The 20,000-nt window shown below is 44.2% G+C and overlaps 1 protein-coding gene across 1 annotated transcript in view; it reads right to left on the reverse strand.

Annotated features, from left to right (window-relative positions):
* Positions 1 to 18,556: 18,556 nt before the first annotated feature.
* LOC137644338 (uncharacterized protein in mobD 3'region-like) overlaps positions 18,557 to 20,000 on the reverse strand; it is a 48,190-nt gene continuing 46,746 nt past the window's right edge. The window contains exon 2 of the mRNA XM_068377327.1: positions 18,557 to 18,708. Within this exon, the coding sequence (XP_068233428.1) occupies positions 18,557 to 18,708 (152 nt within the window). The remainder of the gene's footprint in view (positions 18,709 to 20,000) is intronic.

Raw genomic sequence — 20,000 nt, forward strand, 5'->3', positions numbered from 1 at the left:
CGCAGGCTTTCGGAACTTTATTAAAGATCTCGTTAGCGAGGTCGACCTGGAAGGCATATAGAATGGGTCTTGTCAAAGCAGACTTACACGTTGAAATCGTGTTAGCTGCCAACCCTTGACCATGGAGGTGGATGAAGAAAGATAAGCAGAAGTCCGTCGAGATCTCCTGCGGATTCTTCGCCTTGACAAAGGCCACCCATTTTCTCCAAGATGACTCATATTGCCTTCTAGTAGATTTGCACTTATATTCCTCTAGGAAGTCTATGCTGGCTTTCGAAATCCCGAAACGCTTTCCCACCGCTAGGGAGAGAAAATCATGAGCTGCAGGGTCCGGGTTTTCTGTAATGAAGCGCAGACAGTCAACTTCTGGACTCGCTGGGTCAGAACTGGATCTGGTAACGGTAGAAACTTCAATTGTAGTTCCAATGCCAGGGGGAACCACACGCTGTTCGGCCACTTGTGGGCCACTATTGCCGCTACTCCCTTCAAGGATCTCAGTTTGTTGAGGACCCTCAACAGAAGGTTGTGAGGAGGGAATAGATAAATCCTGGACCATCTGTTCCAGTCGAGGGACATCGTGGGACATAGCGTCCACTGCTTCCGCCAAGGGGTCCTCGTACGGGGACACGTACAGGGGCAACTTCTTGTTGTCTTTCGTCGCAAAGAGGTCTATCTGCAGTTCTTGGACTTGACTCAAGATGAAGGAGAACGATCCTGCGTCTAGGGACCATTCCGACTCTATCGGTGTGAACCTGGATAGAGCGTCCGCGGTCACATTGCGGACTCCTTGAAGGTGAACTGCCGACAGGTACCACTTCTTCTTTTCCACCAATCGGAAGATGGCCAACATCACCTGGTTGAGAGGTGGCGACCTTGATCCTTGTCGATTCAAGCATCTCACAACTACCTTGCTGTCCAGCACCAACCTTATGTGGATCGAGTGACGCGGGGAGACTTTCTTTAAGGTAAGGAGCACTGCCATAGCTTCTAGAAAGTTTATGTGAAAGGTCTTGAATAGATTGGACCAAGTCCCTTGGGCCTTTTTCTGATGAGAGTGACCTCCCCACCCCTCCTTCGAGGCGTCTGTGTGAATCGTCACCGACGGGGGAGGTGGTTGAAGAAGTACCGACTTCTTTAGATGTCTGGCTTGGGACCAAGGCCTGAGAAGAGTACGTAGACGAAGCGGAACTGGTTTTCTCAGATCTCTTCGCGCGTTTGATGCATAACTTCTCCAAACTCCGGTTGCATCCTTTAGCTGTGCTCTTAGCACCGGGTCTGTTACCGAAGCAAACTGGAGAGAACCCAGTACTCTCTCCTGTTCGCGTCTTGATATCCTTTCGGAATCTAGAAGTCTCTTGACAGAACCAGCTATCTCCTTCCTTTTCTTTGCTGGGATGGAGAATTGCTGTGACATTAGGTCCAAGTGGATTCCCAACCACTGGAACTTTTGAGATGGAGAAAGTCGAGACTTTTTTCTGTTGATCTTGAAGCCTAGATACTCTAGGAACTGGATCACCTGCAGGGAAGCTTGCAAGCATTCTGTCTTGGATGCTGCCCACACCAGCCAGTCGTCCAGGTAGGCTACTACCTGAATTCCCTTTAGGCGTAATTGTTTGAGAGCTACGCTCGCAAGCTTCGTGAAGATCCTTGGGGCTATATTTAGCCCGAATGGCATGGCTCTGAAGGCGTATAGTCTTCGTTGTAGCTTGAACCCTAGGTAGGGGGAGAGTCGACGATTGATTGGAACGTGCCAATAGGCGTCTGACAAATCTATGGAGACGGTAAATGCCCTCTTGGGCAGTAAGGTCCTTATGTGTTGCAGTGTTAGCATCTTGAACTTGCAGTTCACTATGAACTTGTTGAGTGGCGACAAGTCCAGAATGACTCTGAGTTTTTCCGAGTCCTTCTTGGGAACACAAAACAGCCTCCCTTGAAATTTGATGGACTTTACCCTTCGGATCACTTTTTTCTCCAACAAATCTTGGATGTACTCCTCCAGAACGGGGTTGGAGTGTTGGGAAAACCGAGGGCACGGGGGTGGAGTGCTGTACCAGCTCCAGCCCAGTCCATTCTTGTGTAGGCTGTGGGCCCAGGGATCGAAGGTCCACCGATCCCGAAAATTCTGAAGTCTCCCTCCTACCGGTATCATCTCACTTGGACTGTTGTCCTGAGGTCTTGCCTCCCTGACCGCGACCACCCCGGAATCCCCTTCCCCTTGAGGGGCGCCTAGACGAGCCTCTGGCTGCTCCTCTAGGCTTTGCTTGAAAGGAAGTTGACTGCCCTTCGAACGTTGGGTTGAATGCCGGGTACTGTGTCGACACGGCTTGGGGTACCCACTGGAATGTGGTCGGGGTTTGTGCCACCATCTGGGGCACTGAAGGCATCGGCAATTGCTGTTGTTGTTGCTGTCTAAATGGCTTGGCTGGCCGAGACGGTAGCCTAGTCCTCTTAGTCTTCCTCTTAGGTTGGGGACCCTCATCCGGGGAAGACTTTCTCTTGATAGACAGGCCCCACTTCTGGAGAAGGTTTCTATTCTCCGTGGCGGCCTTATCAACCACTTCTTTGACCAATTCGCTAGGGAAAAGGTCTTTGCCCCAAATGTTGGAGGAGATTAGTTTCCTTGGCTCGTGCCTCACCGTAGCCGAGGTGAACACGAACTCCCTACAAGCTCTCCTCGCCCTGACGAAGCTGTAAAGATCCTTCGTCACTGTGGCCAGATGAGTCTTGGCCACTACCATGAACATTTCATGGACCTTGGGGTCACTTGCCATCGTCTCAAGAGTGGTCTGAAGAGACATTGAGGCAGCCAGTCTTTCTTTTGTCTCGAGCTCTCTCCGCAAAAGAAAGTCAGACAGCTTAGGGAGGTTCTCACCGAACTGACGTCCGGCAATATCAGCCTCCAACTTCCTGACTGAGAAGGTAAGATGAACGTCCTTCCAGTCCTTGTGGTCCATAGGTAGGGCCAGCGACAAGGGTTTACACTCCTCCAAGGAGGGGCAAGGCTTGCCAGCCTCGACTGCTTTTAACACAGCCGCAAACCCTTTCTGCAAAAAGGGGAAGGCTCTAGCAGGAGAGGACACAAAGGAAGGGAGCTTCTTACCCAATGCAGCCACCTTTAAGTTCGGGAAGCCCCTCTCTTTCATCGAAGATGAAAGCAAAGCTTGAGCCTTAGCATGGTCCATCACTATGACCTCCTTTGGCTCTGTCTCCTCCTTTGAAGCTGGTTCCTTCCTCAACCGGACATAACAGTCCGGATATGACCCTTTGCTGGGCCAGAATTCCACCTCCTCTAGGGGAACTGAACCCAACTTATCCGACATGACGATCTTCCCAATCGTCATCGGCATGTGCTCAGTATATCCCCATGGGTTAGCATCTGAGCACAAGGGAAGGTCTTTCACATTGAGCCTCTTTTGGGGCCCACGTGATGCTACAAGTTTCTGCATCTGCAGTTCCATTGCAGCTGCCTTCTCATTATTCTCCTTCTGCATTTGTTGGATCATTCCAACAATGGAGGAGAGGGCCTGTCCCAGCTCTACTGGGAGAGCGGACGATGTTGAGGGAATAGGTTCAGGGATCTGAACCGGAGCAGCCGACACCTCGTCGGCCTCTTCCTCTACAATGTCTGGGGCTTGATCTTCATCCTGGCCTTCTGCCGGGAGGTCTTCCTCCAGACGCTCGGACACGTCTGACATCCGGTCGTCCAACGGGATGTCTTGCAAGGCGACTGCGACTTCAGCATCCAGCGGGATCTGAACTAGGGGGATCTCCTCTTGAGGCTGGGGAATCACTGCATCAGCTGATGCCCTAGGGAAAAGGTAAGCCCTCATCTTCTCACTTGGAAGATAAGGTCCAAAGGTGTTCTTCTGGAAGCCCCTTACCCAGGTACGAAGCTTCTCCCTTGCTATATCCCTTGATTCCGCCGTCCTAGGGGAATCAAAAGCCTCAGTAATCAGGTTAGAGCACACAGTACATACCTGAGGGTCCCAATACCGGAGATCACCCTTGGAGACAGCGCATGCTGCGTGGCTCCTACATAACTCATGTCCGCAGAAGTTCTTACTGCGGACGTTGCAGAAAGCACTTCCGCACTTCGGACGGTCCTCCTGTAAAGAGAAGAAATTTCCATGAGTATCAAGTGAACTACGTATCACTGGATATGCACAGTTTAGCATAACAAATCAGAAAGAAAAGACACACACTTGTGTTTCCCACACAAACAATTGTTGCAGCCTTCCAGATAATAAAATCGTATGGTTAATCTGTCCTAGAGTAACCAATAACAAATTTCCAGAGGAAACAGGTGGAGCTCACACCTAAGATATGATTTTAAAATACCGGATAATAGACAAGAAAGAACTCACTTTCTTATCTGTGAGGCAACACCAAAGGGCTGTGCAAGACAACACAAAAGTGTTAGAACACACAGTGTTGTACCAATACTATACTATAGTTTTCTCCCTACAGTATATGCTATACTGAAGAATACTGGTACAGTATAGAAGGTAATGCGCCGGCCGGCACTTGCCGGCCGGTACACACCATAACTAGCTTTAAAGTATACTACTTAACAGCTATAAGGCGGCAGAACGCTGGTTCAAATGCATGTGCCGGCCGGCAGTAACTGCCGGCTGGCAACAGCCAATGTCGGCTGGCAGCAAAAGAACCAGAGAACTCCGACTGCCCGGCTGCCAGCCACACAGGCCGGCAGCCAGGTCATGTACAGCACTAGAAGAAAACAGAATGGATGCCAGGATAAGAGAGTGTACTACCTCAAAGCCCGGCAATCCGAAAGAGTGCAAATAAGGAAGGGGAGAATCTAATTCAGGCTTCCTGACCAATGCCGTCTGGCTCTACAGACAGACATGGATGGGGGACCAAGGGAGGTCCGGGCAGCACTCAAAGCAGAACACCTTTGCTGGCCGGCACACTCTGCCGGCCGGCAAGGGACTGAGTTAATTCCACATCCTAACCTATACTAGGTCCAGATGTAGAATGACGTACAGTACTGTAACGGCTAGGCCATTACAGAGATAGAGGGGGAAGGGACAAAGAGGGTCCTACCAACCTTGCCTTAGTAAAGAATCACCCGCAGCCAAGAAAACTCATCTTAGCCTAAGGGAGATCCAAGGAGGGAGGCCAGCAATACTTGCCAACCCCCACTGAACCAAAGCAAGGAAGGTGTTGTTACTCCCGGGAAAAGGATCTTATCCTCCCACCGAGAACAGCAACAAGGACTAGTCTGCTAGATCACAAAAGAAGGAATCATCTCGTACAGAAACCTTCGGGAGTGACCTAAGGAGGTTAAGCCTCCTATGTCTGCGTCAGACTAGCAAGGGAGCTCAACCCCCAGCCAGGCAAACACAGACTCAGACTAAAAACTCTGATGTTCTGCCCCTCTCTGAAGCCAGCTTACTGGAACAGGAAGGTACAGTAACACCCCAATATAGTTGTATCGAAAGTTAATTCAGATAAACCACTAGGGTTAAGCCCAAGGTTTAAACAGAGGGAAGGGGATTGCATACCTTCTCCGAAGAAAAGAAAGGTTCCATAGGCAACTTAGCCTAGGCACCAAGAGAATCGATTACCTAAATCACCGAAACTCACTCGTATACTATCTTGGAAATAATCCATATATTCTTAAATGTTTAAAACTGCCTAAAGCTTCAATAAAATTTTAAAACTCGGAAATCCAAAAATCATGCAGGAAAGTACTAGGGCCAAACGACTAGGCTACATGGTCTAGCGTAGGCCAGAATTGGCGAATACTCCGCCAAAACAAACAATACTAAAAGCACGAATAAGGAAATCCTATGTAACGCTAAATAGCTAAAATTATTAAAGCAAAACAGCCGAGAACGTCGCTCTGGCTAACTAAAACTCATACCTAGCGAGCGACAGCGTCCAGGACGCCTCCGGTAGGAAACGGCTCTTGTAACAAAGATTATTACTATTAATCACTTTAAAAATTACCAAGAGCTTACATTTATACATAAAGAAATAATACTCAACTTATCAGAGGCAGACAAAGTTGGAGAAAGCATAATAAAGCGATTAAATCCAAGATTTTTCAAACTATTCATCATGTCAGCGTCTCATCACGTCACATCACCATTCCGTCAACCGTAGTACGTATTCACACTATTTACCATGTCAGCGTCTCATCATATAACGTCACCATCTCAACAATAGTGCTATGTAGTCATACTATTCATCACGTCACCGTCTCATCACATCACGTCACCGTTCCATCATCCGTGCTATATATTCACACTATTCACCATGTCACTGTCTCATCATGTCATATGCTATGTATTCACACTATTCATCACGTCACCATCTTATCACTTCACGTCACCGTCTCATCCACCGTGCTATGTATTCACACTATTCACCATGTCACTGTCTCTTCATGTCACATGAAAGTCCCGTCAACCGTGCTATATATTCAAACTATTCATCACGTCACCATCTTATCACGACACGTCAACGTCCCGTCAACCATACTGTGTATTCACACTATTCACCACGTCACCGTCTCATCACGCCATGTCACTGTCCCGTCAACCATGCTATGTATTCACACTATTCACCACGTCAACGTCTCATTAAGTCCCGTCAACCATACTATGCATTCACACTATTCATCATGTCAGCGTCACATCACGTCACGTCACAGTTCCGTTTACCGTGCTACGTATTCACACTATTCATCAGGTCAGCGTGTCATCACGTCACGTGACCGTCCCGTCAAGAGTGCTATGTATTCATTCTAGTCACCATGTCACTGTCCCATCATCTCACGTGCTATGAATTCACAGTATTTATCACGTCACCATCTTATCATGTCACGTCACCGTCTCATCATCCGTGCTATGTATTCACACTATTCATCATGTCAGCATCTCATCACGTCTAGTCACCGTTCTGTCAACCGTGCTAAGTATTCACACTATTCACCATGTCAACGTTTCATCACGTCACGTGACCGTCTCGTCAACCGTGCTATGTATTCACACTATTCATCATGTCAGTGTCTCATAACGTCATGTCACCGTTCTGTCAAACGTGCTACGTATTCACACTATTCACAATGTCAGCGTCTCATCATGTCACGTGACCGTCCCGTCAAGAGTGCTATGTATTCAAACTATTCATCACGTCACCATCTCATCACATCACGTCACCGTCCCATCAACCGTGCTATGTATTCAAACTATTCACCATGTCACTGTCCCATCATGGCACGTGCTATGTATTCACACTATTTATCATGTCACCATCTTATCAAGTCACATAACCGTCTCATCAACCGTGTAATGTATTCACACTATTCACCAGTCACCATCTTATCACGTCACGTCACCGTCTCATCAACCGTGCTATGTATTTACACTATTCACCATGTCAGTGTCTCATCACGTCACGTGACCATCTCGTCAACCGTGCTATGTATTCACAATATTCATCATGGCAGCGTCTCATCACGTCACGTCACCGTTCTGTTAACCGTGCTACGTATTCACACTAGTCAACATGTCAGCGTCGCATCACGTCACATGACCGTCCCGTGAAGAGTGCTATGTATTCACACTATTCATCACGTCAGCATCTCATCACATCACGTTACCGTCCCATCAACCGTGCTATGTATTCTCACTATTTACCATGTCACTGTCCCACCAGGTCACGTGCTATGTATTCACACTATTTATCACGTCACCATCTTATCATATCACATCACCGTCTCATCAACCGTGCTATGTATTCACACTATTCACCATGGCACTGTGTCATCACGTCACATGACCGTCTTATCAACCGTGCTATGTATTCACATTATTCACCATGTCACTGTCTCATCACGTCACGTGACCATCCCATCAACCATGTTGTGTATTCTAACTATTCATCACGTTACCATCTCATCACGTCACGTCACCATCCCGTCAACCATGTAATGTATTCATACTATTCATCACGTCACCGTTCCATCACGTCACATCACTGTTCCGTCAACCGTGTTATGTATTCACACTATTCCCCACGTCACTGTCTCATCATGTCACGTGACTGTCTCGTCAACCGTGCTTAGTATTTACATCATTCACCATGTCACTGTCTCATCACGTCATGTGACCTTTCCATCAACCGAGTCATGTATTCACATTATTCACAATGTCACTGTCTCATCATGTCACGTGACCGTCCCGTCAACAGTTCTATGTATTCACACTATTCATCACGTCAGTGTCTCATCACATCACATCACCATCTGGTCAACCATGCTACATATTGACATTATTCACTATGTCACTGTTTCATCACGTCTCGTGATCGTCTTGTCAACCGTGTTATGTATTCACATTATCCACTATGTCAGTGTCTTATCACGTCACATAACTGTCCCGTCAACAGTGCTATGTATTTACACTATTCATCATGTCCCCTTCACATCACGTCACGTCACCGTCCCGTCAACCGTGCTACATATTCACATTATTCACCATGTCACTGTCTCATCACGTCACATGACCATCCCATCAACCATGCTCTGTATTCAAACTATTCATCGTGTCAGCATCTCATCACATCACGTCACCTTTCTGTCAACAGTGCTACGTATTCAAACTCTTCAACATGTCATCGTCTTATCACGTCACATAACCGTCCCATCAAGAGTGCTATGTATTCACACTATTCATCACGTCACCATCTCATCACATCACGTCACCGTCCCATCAACTGTGCTATGTATTCACACTAGTCACCATGTCACTGTCCCATTATGTCACGTGCTATGTATTTACACTATTTATCACGTCACCATCTTATCACATCACGTCACCGTCTCATCAACCATGCTATGTACTCACACTATTCACCATGTCACCATCTTATCACGTCACGTCACCGTCTCGTCAACCGTGCTATGTATTTACACTATTCACCATGTCACTGTCTCATCACATCACGTGACCGTCTCGTCAACAGTGCTACTTATTCACATTATTCACCATGTCACTGTCTCATCACGTCACATGACCATCCCATCAACCATATTATATATTCAAACTATTCATCACGTTACCATCTCATCACGTCACGTCACCGTCCCGTCAACCGTGTAATGTATTCACACTATTCATCAAGTAACCGTCTCATCACGTCACATCACTGTTCCGTCAACTGTGTTATGTATTCACACTATTCCCCACGTCACTGTCTCATCACGTCACGTGACTGTCTCGTCAACCGTGCTTAGTATTCACATTATTCACCATGTCAATGTCTCATCACGTCATGTGACCTTTCCATCAACCGAGTCATGTACTCACATTATTCACAATGTCACTGTTTCATCATGTCACGTGACCGTCCCGTCAACAGTTCTATATATTCACACTATTCATCATGTCACTGTCTGATCACATCACATCGCCATCTGGTCAACCGTACTACATATTCACATTATTCACCATGTCACTGTTTCATCACGTCACGTGACCGTCCCGTCAACCGTGTTATGTATTCACATTATCCACCATGTCGGTGTCTTATCACGTCAAATAAGTGTCTCGTCAACAGTGCTATGTATTTACACTATTAATCATGTCCCCATCATATCACGTCACGTCACCATCCCGTCAACCTTGCTACATATTCACATTATTCACCATGTCACTGTCTCTTCTCGTCACGTGACCATCCCACCAACCGTGCTATGTATTTACACTATTCACCATGTCACTGTCTCATCACGTCACGTGACCGTCTCGTCAACCGTGCTATGTATTCACACTATTCATCATGTCAGCGTCTCATCACATCACGTCACTGTTCTGTCAACCGTGCTACGTATTCACACTATTCAACATGACATCGTCTCATCAAGTACGGTAACCGTTCCGTCAAGAGTGCTATGTATTCACACTATTCATCACGTCACCATATCATCACATCACGTCACCGTCCCATCAACCATGCTATGTATTCACACTAGTCACCATGTCACTGTTCCATCATGTCACGTGCTATATATTTACATTATTCACCATGTCACTGCCTCATCACGTCACGTGACCATCCCATAAACCATGTTATGTATTCATACTATTCATCACGTTACCATCTCATCACGTCACGTCACCGTTCTGTCAACCGTGCCACGTATTCAAACTATTCAACATGTCATCGTCTCATCACGTCACATAACCGTCCCGTCAAGAGTGCTATGTATTCACACTATTCATCACGTCACCGTCCCATCAACCATGCTATATATTCACACTACTCACACGGTCACTGTCCCATCATGTCGCGTGCTATGTATTTACACTATTTATAACGTCACCATAATATCACGTCACCTCACCGTCTCATCAACCATGCTATGTATTCACACTATTCACCATGTCACCATCTTATCACATCACGTCACCGTCTCGTCAACCGTGCTATGTATTTACACTATTCACCATGTCACTGTCTCATCACGTCACGTGACCGTCTCGTCAACCGTGCTACATATTCACATTATTCACCATGTCACTGTCTCATCACGTCACATGACCATCCCATCAACAATGTTATATATTCAAACAATTGATCACGTTACCATCTCATCACGTCACGTAACCGTCCCATCAACCGTGTAATGTATTCACACTATTCATCACGTAACCGTCACATCACGTCACATCCCTGTTCCGTCAACTCTGTTATGTATTCACACTATTCCCCACGTCACTGTCTCATCACGTCACGTGACTGTCTCGTCAACCGTGCTTAGTATTCACATAATTCACCATGTCACTGTCTCATCACGTCATGTGACCTTTCCATCAACTGAGTCATGTATTCACATTATTCACAATGTTACTGTTTCATCATGTCACATGACCGTCCCGTCAACAGTTCTATGTATTCACACTATTCATCATGTCAGTGTCTCATCACATTACATCACCATCTGGTCAACCGTACTACATATTAAAATTATTCACCATGTCATTGTTTCATCACGTCACGTGACCGTCCCGTCAACCGTGTTATGTATTCACATTATCCACCATGTCAGTGTCTTATCACTTCACATAAGTGTCCCGTCAACAGTGCTATGTATTTACACTATCCATCATGTCCCCATCACATAACGTCACGTCACCATACCGTCAACCGTGCTACATATTCACATTATTCACCATGTCACTGTCTCATCACGTCACGTGACCGTCTCGTCAACCGTGCTATGTATTCACACTATTCATCATGTCAGCGTCTCATCACATTACGTCACCGTTCTGTCAACCGTGCCACGTATTCACACTATTAAACATGTCATCGTCTCATTACATCACGTAACTGTCCCCTCAAGAGTGCTATGTATTCACACTATTCATCACGTCACCATCTCATCACATCACGTCACCGTCCCATCAACCGTGCTATGTATTCACACTAGTCACCATGTCACTGTCCCATCATGTCACGTGCTATGTATTTACACTATTTTTTACGTCACCATCTTATCACGTCACGTGACCGTCTCGTCAACCGTGCTAGGTATTCACATTTTTCACCATGTCATTGTCTCATCACGTCACGTGACCATCCCATCAACCATGTTATATATTCAAACTATTCATCACGTTACCATCTCATCACGTCACGTCACCGTCCTGTCAACCGTGTTATGTATTCACACTATTCATCACGTCACCGTCTCATCACATCACGTCACCGTCCCGTTAACCTTGTTTTGTATTCAAACTATTCATCGCGTCACCGTCTCATCACGTCACATCACTGTTCCGTCAACCTTGTTATGTATTCACACTATTCCTCACGTCACTTTCTCATTACGTCACGTGTCTGTCTCATCAACCATGCTTCGTATTCACATTATTCACCATGTCACTGTCTCATCACGTCATGTGACCTTTCCATCAACCGAGTCATGTATTCACATTATTCACAATGTCACTATCTCATCACGTCACGTTACCGTCCCGTCAACCTTTCTATGCATTCACGCTATTAATCTTGTCAGTGTCTCATCACGTCACATCACCATCTGGTCAACTTTGCTACATATTCACATTTTTCACCATGTCACGGTCTCATCACGTCACGTCACTGTCCCATCAACAGTGCTATGTATACACACTATTCATCATGTCCCCATCTCATCACGTCACGTCAACATCCCATCAACCGTGCTACGTATTCACATTATTCACCATGTCACTGTCTCATCACGTCACGTGACCATCCCATCAACCGTGCTATGTATTCCCAATATTCCCAATGCCACTGTCTCATCATGTCACTTGACCGTCCCGTCAACAATTCTATGTATTCACGCTATTCATCACTTCAATGTCTCATCACATCACATCACCATCTGGTCAACCGTGCTATATATTCACATTATTCACTATGTCACTGTTTCATCACGTCACGTGATCGTCCTGTCAACCGTGTTATGTATTCACATTATCCACTATGTCTGTGTCTTATCACGTCACATAACTGTCCCGTCAACAATGCTATGTATTTACACTATTCATCATGTCCCCTTCACATCACGTCACATCACCGTTCGTCAACCGTGCTACATATTCACAATATTCACCATGTCACTGTCTCATCACGTCACATGACCATCCCATCATCCGTGCTCGCTCTGTATTCGAACTATTCATCATGTCAGCGTCTCATCACGTCAAATAACGGTTCTGTCAACCGTGCTACGTATTCAAACTATTCAACATGTCATCGTCTCATCACGTCACATAACCGTCCCCTCAAGAGTGCTATGTATTCACACTATTCATCACGTCACCATCTCATCACATCACGTCACCGTCCCATCAACCGTGCTATGTATTCACACTAGTCACCATGTCACTGTCCCATCATGTCACGTGCTATGTATTTACACTATTTATCCCGTCACCATCTTATCACGTCACCATCTTATCACGTCACGTCACCGTCTCATCAACCATGCTATGTATTTACAAAATTCACCATATCACCATCTTATCTCGTCACGTGACCGTCTCGTCAACCGTGCTACGTATTCACATTATTCACCATGTCACTGTCTCATCACGTTACATGACCATCCCATCAACCATATTATATATTCAAGCTATTCATCACGTTACCATCTCATCACGTCACGTCACCGTCCCGTCAACCGTGTAATGTATTCACACTATTCATCACGTAACCGTCTCATCACGTCACATCACTGTTCCGTCAACCGTGTTATGTATTCACACTATTCCCCACGTCACTGTCTCATCACGTCATGTGACTGTCTCGTCAACCGTGCTTAGTATTCACATTATTCACCATGTCACTGTCTCATCTCATCATATGACCTTTCCATCAACCGAGTCATGTATTCACATTATTCACAATGTCACTGTTTCATCACATCACGTGACCGTCCCAGCAACAGTTCTATGTATTCACACTATTCATCATGTCACTGTCTGATCACATCACATCGCCATCTGGTCAACCGTACTACATATTGACATTATTCACCATGTCACTGTTTCATCACGTCACGTGACCGTCTCGTCAACCGTGTTATGTATTCACATTATCCACCATGTCGGTGTCTTATCACGTCACATAAGTGTCCCGTCAACAGAGCTATGTATTTACACTATTCATCATGTCCTCATCACATCACGTCAGGTCACCATCCCGTCAACCGTGCTACATATTCACATTATTCACCATGTCACTGTCTCTTCACGTCACTTGACCATCCCATCAACCGTGCTATGTATTTACACTATTCTCCATGTCACTGTCTCATCATGTCACGTGACCGTCCCGTCAACAGTTCTATGTATTCACACTATTCATCACGTCAGTGTGTCATCACATCACATCACCATCTGGTCAACTGTGCTACATATTGACATTATTCACTATGTCACTCTTTCATCATGTCACGTGATCGTCTTGTCAACCGTGTTATGTATTCACATTATCCACTATGTCAGTGTCTTATCACGTCACATAACTGTCCCGTCAACAATGCTATGTATTTACACTATTCATCATGTCCCCTTCACATCACGTCACGTCACCGTCCCGTCAACCGTGCTACATAATCACATTGTTCACCATGTCACTGTCTCATCACGTCACATGACCATCCCATCAACCGTGCTCTGTATTCACACTATTCATCGTGTCAGCGTCTCATCACATCACGTCACCGTTCTGTCAACCGTGCTACGTATTCAAACTCTTCAACATGTCATCGTCTCATCACGTCAAATAACCGTCCCATCAAGAGTGCTATGTATTCACACTATTCATCACGTCACCATCTCATCACATCACGTCACCGTCCCATCAACCGTGCTATGTATTCACACTAGTCACCATGTCACTGTCCCATTATGTCACGTGCTATGTATTTTACACTATTTATCACGTCACCATCTCATCACATCACGTCACCGTCTCATCAACCATGCTATGTATTCACACTATTCACCATGTCACCATCTTATCACGTCACGTCACCGTCTCGTCAACCGTGCTATGTATTTACACCGTGCTATGTATTTACACTATTCACCATGTCACCATGTCACTGTTTCATCACATCACGTGACCGTCTCGTCAACCGTGCTTCGTATTCACATTATTCACCATGTCACTGTCCCATCACGTCACATGACCATCCCATCAACCATATTATATATTCAAACTATTCATCACGTTACCATCTCATCACGTCACGTCACCGTCCCGTCAACCGTGTAATGTATTCACACTATTCATCACGTAACCGTCTCATCACGTCACATCACTGTTCCGTCAACCGTGTTATGTATTCACACTATTCCCCACGTCACTTTCTCATCACGTCACGTGACTGTCTCGTCAACTGTGCTTAGTATTCACATTATTCACCATGTCACTGTCTCATCATGTGATGTGACCTTTCCATCAACCGAGTCATGTATTCACATTATTCACAATGTCACTGTTTCATCATGTCACGTGACCATCCCGTCAACAGTTCTATGTATTCACACTATTCATCATGTCACTGTCTGATCACATCACATCGCCATCTGGTCAACCGTACTACATATTCACATTATTCACCATGTCACTGTTTCATCACGTCACATGACCGTCCCGTCAACCGTGTTATGTATTCACGTTATCCACCATGTCGGTGTCTTATCACGTCACATAAGTGTCCCGTCAACAGCGCTATGTATTTACACTATTAATCATGTCCCCATCACATCAAGTCACATCACCATCCCGTCAACCTTGCTACATATTCACATTATTCACCATGTCACTGTCTCTTCACGTCACGTGACCATCCCATCAACCGTGCTATGTATTTACACTATTCACCATGTCACTGTCTCATCACGTCACGTGACCGTCTCGTCAACCGTGCTATGTATTCACACTATTCATCATGTCAGCGTCTCATCACATCACGTCCCTGGTTTGTCAACCGTGCTACGTATTCACACTATTTAACATGTCATCGTCTCATCAAGTCAGGTAACCGTCCCGTCAAGAGTGCTATGTATTCACACTATTCATCACGTCACCATCTCATCACATCACGTCACCGTCCCATCTCTCGTATTCGCCCAAGGATGAAATACAACCTAACTCGAATACTCAACTACAGTATTCTCTTGTTGCTCGAACCACATACTTCATAAGACCCATCAGTAGACAGAATCAATATAATCCAGCATCCCCAATTCCCCCACTTGCCCAAGCCCTGATATATGCCGCCCATTCTGCAAACAGATCATTTCATAACTCAACCTTCAACTGCACTCATTAACTCAGCTTCGGAGGTATATGTGCTGCCATCTATTGGATTACAATATATGGGAGGAATAGAATTGTCACTTGTTTTAATTTTCGAAATATATCTGGCGTGTGGGTAATGTGTCAAATTGAAAATATAAATAACAAAATAAATCTCCTTTATTATCTAAATATTAGTTTGATAACATACGTCCATAGAGGCGGCACCGAATTAGTGAAAACTCTCAGCATTTTCATCGTGGCCGATATCAATTTTTTAGTGGAGAAAATTAGGTTCCTCACTCTTGCTAACTGAAATCGTTTAACGTCTTACAACTTTATCTTTTTCAAATTATAAAACCATATTCAAAATTCTCTCACTCATCTCAAGAGGATAGAAGAAATTGGAAACGGCTTTCCAGAAGTAGCTACCCTGTATAGCGGGAAAAGCTTTAGTCGAAGAAGGAGGTGTCAATACATATGAACTTAAAACATTCGGCATCTGTACAAGTCACTTGGTAACTAAATTGCATTGCAATCTTTAAATTTTAGAAGACTTTTTTTAAGAAAAAAGCATGTTCGAGTGAACTTACGAAAGTGAAAAACTATTCTTTGTTGTCTGCGCATTGGTCACACTAGGTTGGCACACACGAGTTTCTGATGACTGGTCAACACCAGCCAAATTGAGACGACTGTTTGGTACCCTTGACAGTGAGGCATTTGTTGACCTAATGCCCCACTTATAACACCCGAAGAAATAAATTTTTGTTTGTGGCTCGAGGTGAGGATGGCAAGTTCATCCTTGCCAAGATTCTTAGGCAGGATGTGTTGTACTAAGCCAGCGGTATTTTTAGATTTATTTCCGAAACATGCTTTCTGAAAGCTATTCAAATTTAAAATTCTATAAGAATATCTTCGCTTTTATGGTTTTAAATTAAATACTCTTTTATTCTATATAATAAACGATATCGGCGTCAATGACCTTCGATGTCAGGATGCCAAAGATTTCTAAAACAATCAACCAATCACCTTTTTATTCAAGATAACATCTATATACACTACAAAACAAAAATGTGAAATATGCATGACGCCTTTATATTTATCATTTTATTAGCCTGCTCTACCACAAAGAGTACACACACACACACACACACACACACACACACACACACATATATATATATATATATATATATATATATATATATATATATATATATATATATATATATATATATGTGTGTGTGTGTGTGTGTGTATATGTGTGTGTGTGTGTGTGTGTGTACCTTGAATAAGACGAAATATACACTAACAACGATTAAATCAACGCACTAATACAGACGAAGCTGGAGATTGAGATGAAAATTGCAGGTAATTTCCAATTTTCTTCACAAGAAGAGAATTTGTGTTGTGCTTGAAGCAGAGGAAGCAGTCACTGTAATTTGATTGGGAGGTTCAAGTGCCCTCTGAGAGAGAGAGAGAGAGAGAGAGAGAGAGAGAGAGAGAGAGAGAGAGAGAGAGAGAGAGAGAGAGAGAGAGAGAGAGAGAGAGAGAGATAGTCCGTGGGCTGAGGGGGCTCATCTTGCACCCCCCCCTTAAAATTGACAAAAGTGCATTTAGGTTGTAGCATTTGATCTATATTTTAATTTTTTTAATGTTTCCATTGAAAAAATAGGGACTCACTACCACTACTGGGCCACTTTCTTCGATGACATCATCGAATTTTGCAGCTGCCAATTTTGGGGTAGTGGAAACCAAATTAGATATAACTCCGGACTGAAAGGTCAGAGAAAGATAAATGACATATCAAAATGTTTGCTTTGGGCCTCTCTAACAGCTAAAATAGACAATTCTCAATTATGTTTAATAATTAGGTCACCAGAGGTCAAAAGGTCACCAAATTTGGGGTCAAGTGAAAAATTTAGGTACCTCCATAAATGTAACCCCAGGACCAGCCAGACCAATATCTGATCACATTTTCTGCCTTATTTCATCTCTGGAGACCTCAAGAAATAGAATGATATCCATTAAGTGTACTTATTGGCCAAATCAAGGAAATGAGATGTTATGTAAAAAGGTCCATTTTCAAATTTGTCGTTTTTTAGCCTCAAGTTCGTAAAAACTGATAAAGCTCATAACTCTTCTTACAGAGGGGCTATTATTTTGGTGTGTTTTCCCAGGTGTTGGGGTCAGAGAATCCAAAAAAAAGCATTCTTAACAATGTCAACTAATTACATCATGCTGAAATTCAAGATGGCCACCACTCTGGATGCCGTAATTTTGACTTGGCTATAACTCCTCCATGAATGCAGCAAGAGAGATAATATTCGTGTCCTCACCCAGGTTCTTGAGATCACAGCATCCAATAAAGGCAGTCTCAACAAGTCTGTCAGTAAATTTGGGGAAAGTCACATAAATCAACACCAGAAATGCTTTATTTGAAGGTTACGAAAATCATGAATGAAATAAATGAAACTGTACTTGAATGTACAATATACTCATATGATGCAAGACCTCATTGGGAAAATTCACACTGTGTTGCTTTGGACTACAGAAAAAAAGTCAACCTATGCTAGGTATAAAGTTTGATAGTCTACTTGGGTACCTTTGGGTGCATTTTTGATTAATGGAAAGGCAATTATTGGAAATATCTTGTGATACAAGGCAGGTCCTTGGTCCTTCGACCCTGAAATCTACCATCTTGTTACTTGAAACTTTCTTAGTCGAAGTGAGACCCACTATGATCACATTCATAGTCATCATCAAAATTTCCATCACTTTCATTATTTTCATCTAGGCTTGCATCATCAGACGTCTCATCATCATCCATCGTCTCAAGTATATCAGCCATATTTGTAGGAAGTGCAGTTCCTTGAACCAACAGGGATCTAGATTTCCATCCTTCATTATCCAACCATGATCCACAGCTGGATGAGGGACCTCAGGTTTGGGATAATGGGCACGCTTCCATATAGCAACCTGATAGTTCACCTCCTGATATGCTCATTTAGACACTCTTGGTGGCTGAAGAGATGAAAGATCAACATTCTTCTTTGAATCCAGCGACTGCCCACTGCACTTTAACTCGAGTATTTGGTATCGAAGCTGGTCAACTTCCTTTGTCTTAGTTTTGGCAGAATACATGGTGTAGGTGAAATCCTCAGGAGCAAGGAATATTTCATCGGTTACCTCCCATGACTCCCTTAGGCAACTGAAGACTTCTTGGTACTTAGGGCATTTCTGTAAAACTCGCAGCGGTTTTAACTTTACAATTCCTTTAAAGGAACTGGTCATATCGCATCTACTGAATGCATGCAGACCAAGGAAAGCAGACCAAGGAGAGAGGCACAGTAAGTTGGTGTGAACCCTTTCAATAGTTCTGTGACATCTATGAATCGCCTTCTATTCCCAGTGCCAGTATCAAAAACGAGTTGCACACCTAAGTTTGGAGCATAATATAGAAGTATGAAGAATATGTCACTGTCTGGACTTGGAACCCGAAAAAATTTGTATCCTTCATCCTTGGCATAGGTTGAATAGAGAATGACACGTAAATCAGTCTCTTCCTGGGTTGAGTCAAGAGATTCAATTTGAAATGCAGTGATCTTCTCATAGTCTGCCCTGAGTTCGTACGCCTTGCCCTTACAAACTAAGATAAGCTTCTTCTTCTCTACCTTCGGTATATTCTCCTCCATGCACCAAACCCTCAAGAGTAATTCAATGAGCTGAGTTTTATTGTCGTCATTACTCAAGATCTCTTTCCAGTTATCTGGTCGCCTTGTGTTTTCTCCACTAACCAAACGTTTTTCTACTGAGCCAAGATTTAGATGGTTTTGTACTCGGACGAGAGAGAGAGAGAGAGAGAGAGAGAGAGAGAGAGAGAGAGAGAGAGAGAGAGAGAGAGAGAGAGAGAGAGAGAGAGAGAGAGTATGAACATTTCAAAATGCCAGCAGGACTTTGTTCAAGATTCAATGTTTTTCGTGAAGAAATATTACTTAATGGTTATGCATATACTGTATTATGAAGAAAACGATAACAAAATAGGTAATACAATAATTTAGACGGAAAAAGATTAATGAAAGTTGCAACAAAACCTGAAAATTGGCCATAGGAGCCTAATATTCTTTCCAATCACTAACTACTATAGGTAGTAGGTTGGCCTA

This window comes from Palaemon carinicauda, chromosome 7 (genome assembly GCF_036898095.1).
Source record: "Palaemon carinicauda isolate YSFRI2023 chromosome 7, ASM3689809v2, whole genome shotgun sequence".
Lineage (NCBI taxonomy): Eukaryota > Metazoa > Arthropoda > Malacostraca > Decapoda > Palaemonidae > Palaemon > Palaemon carinicauda.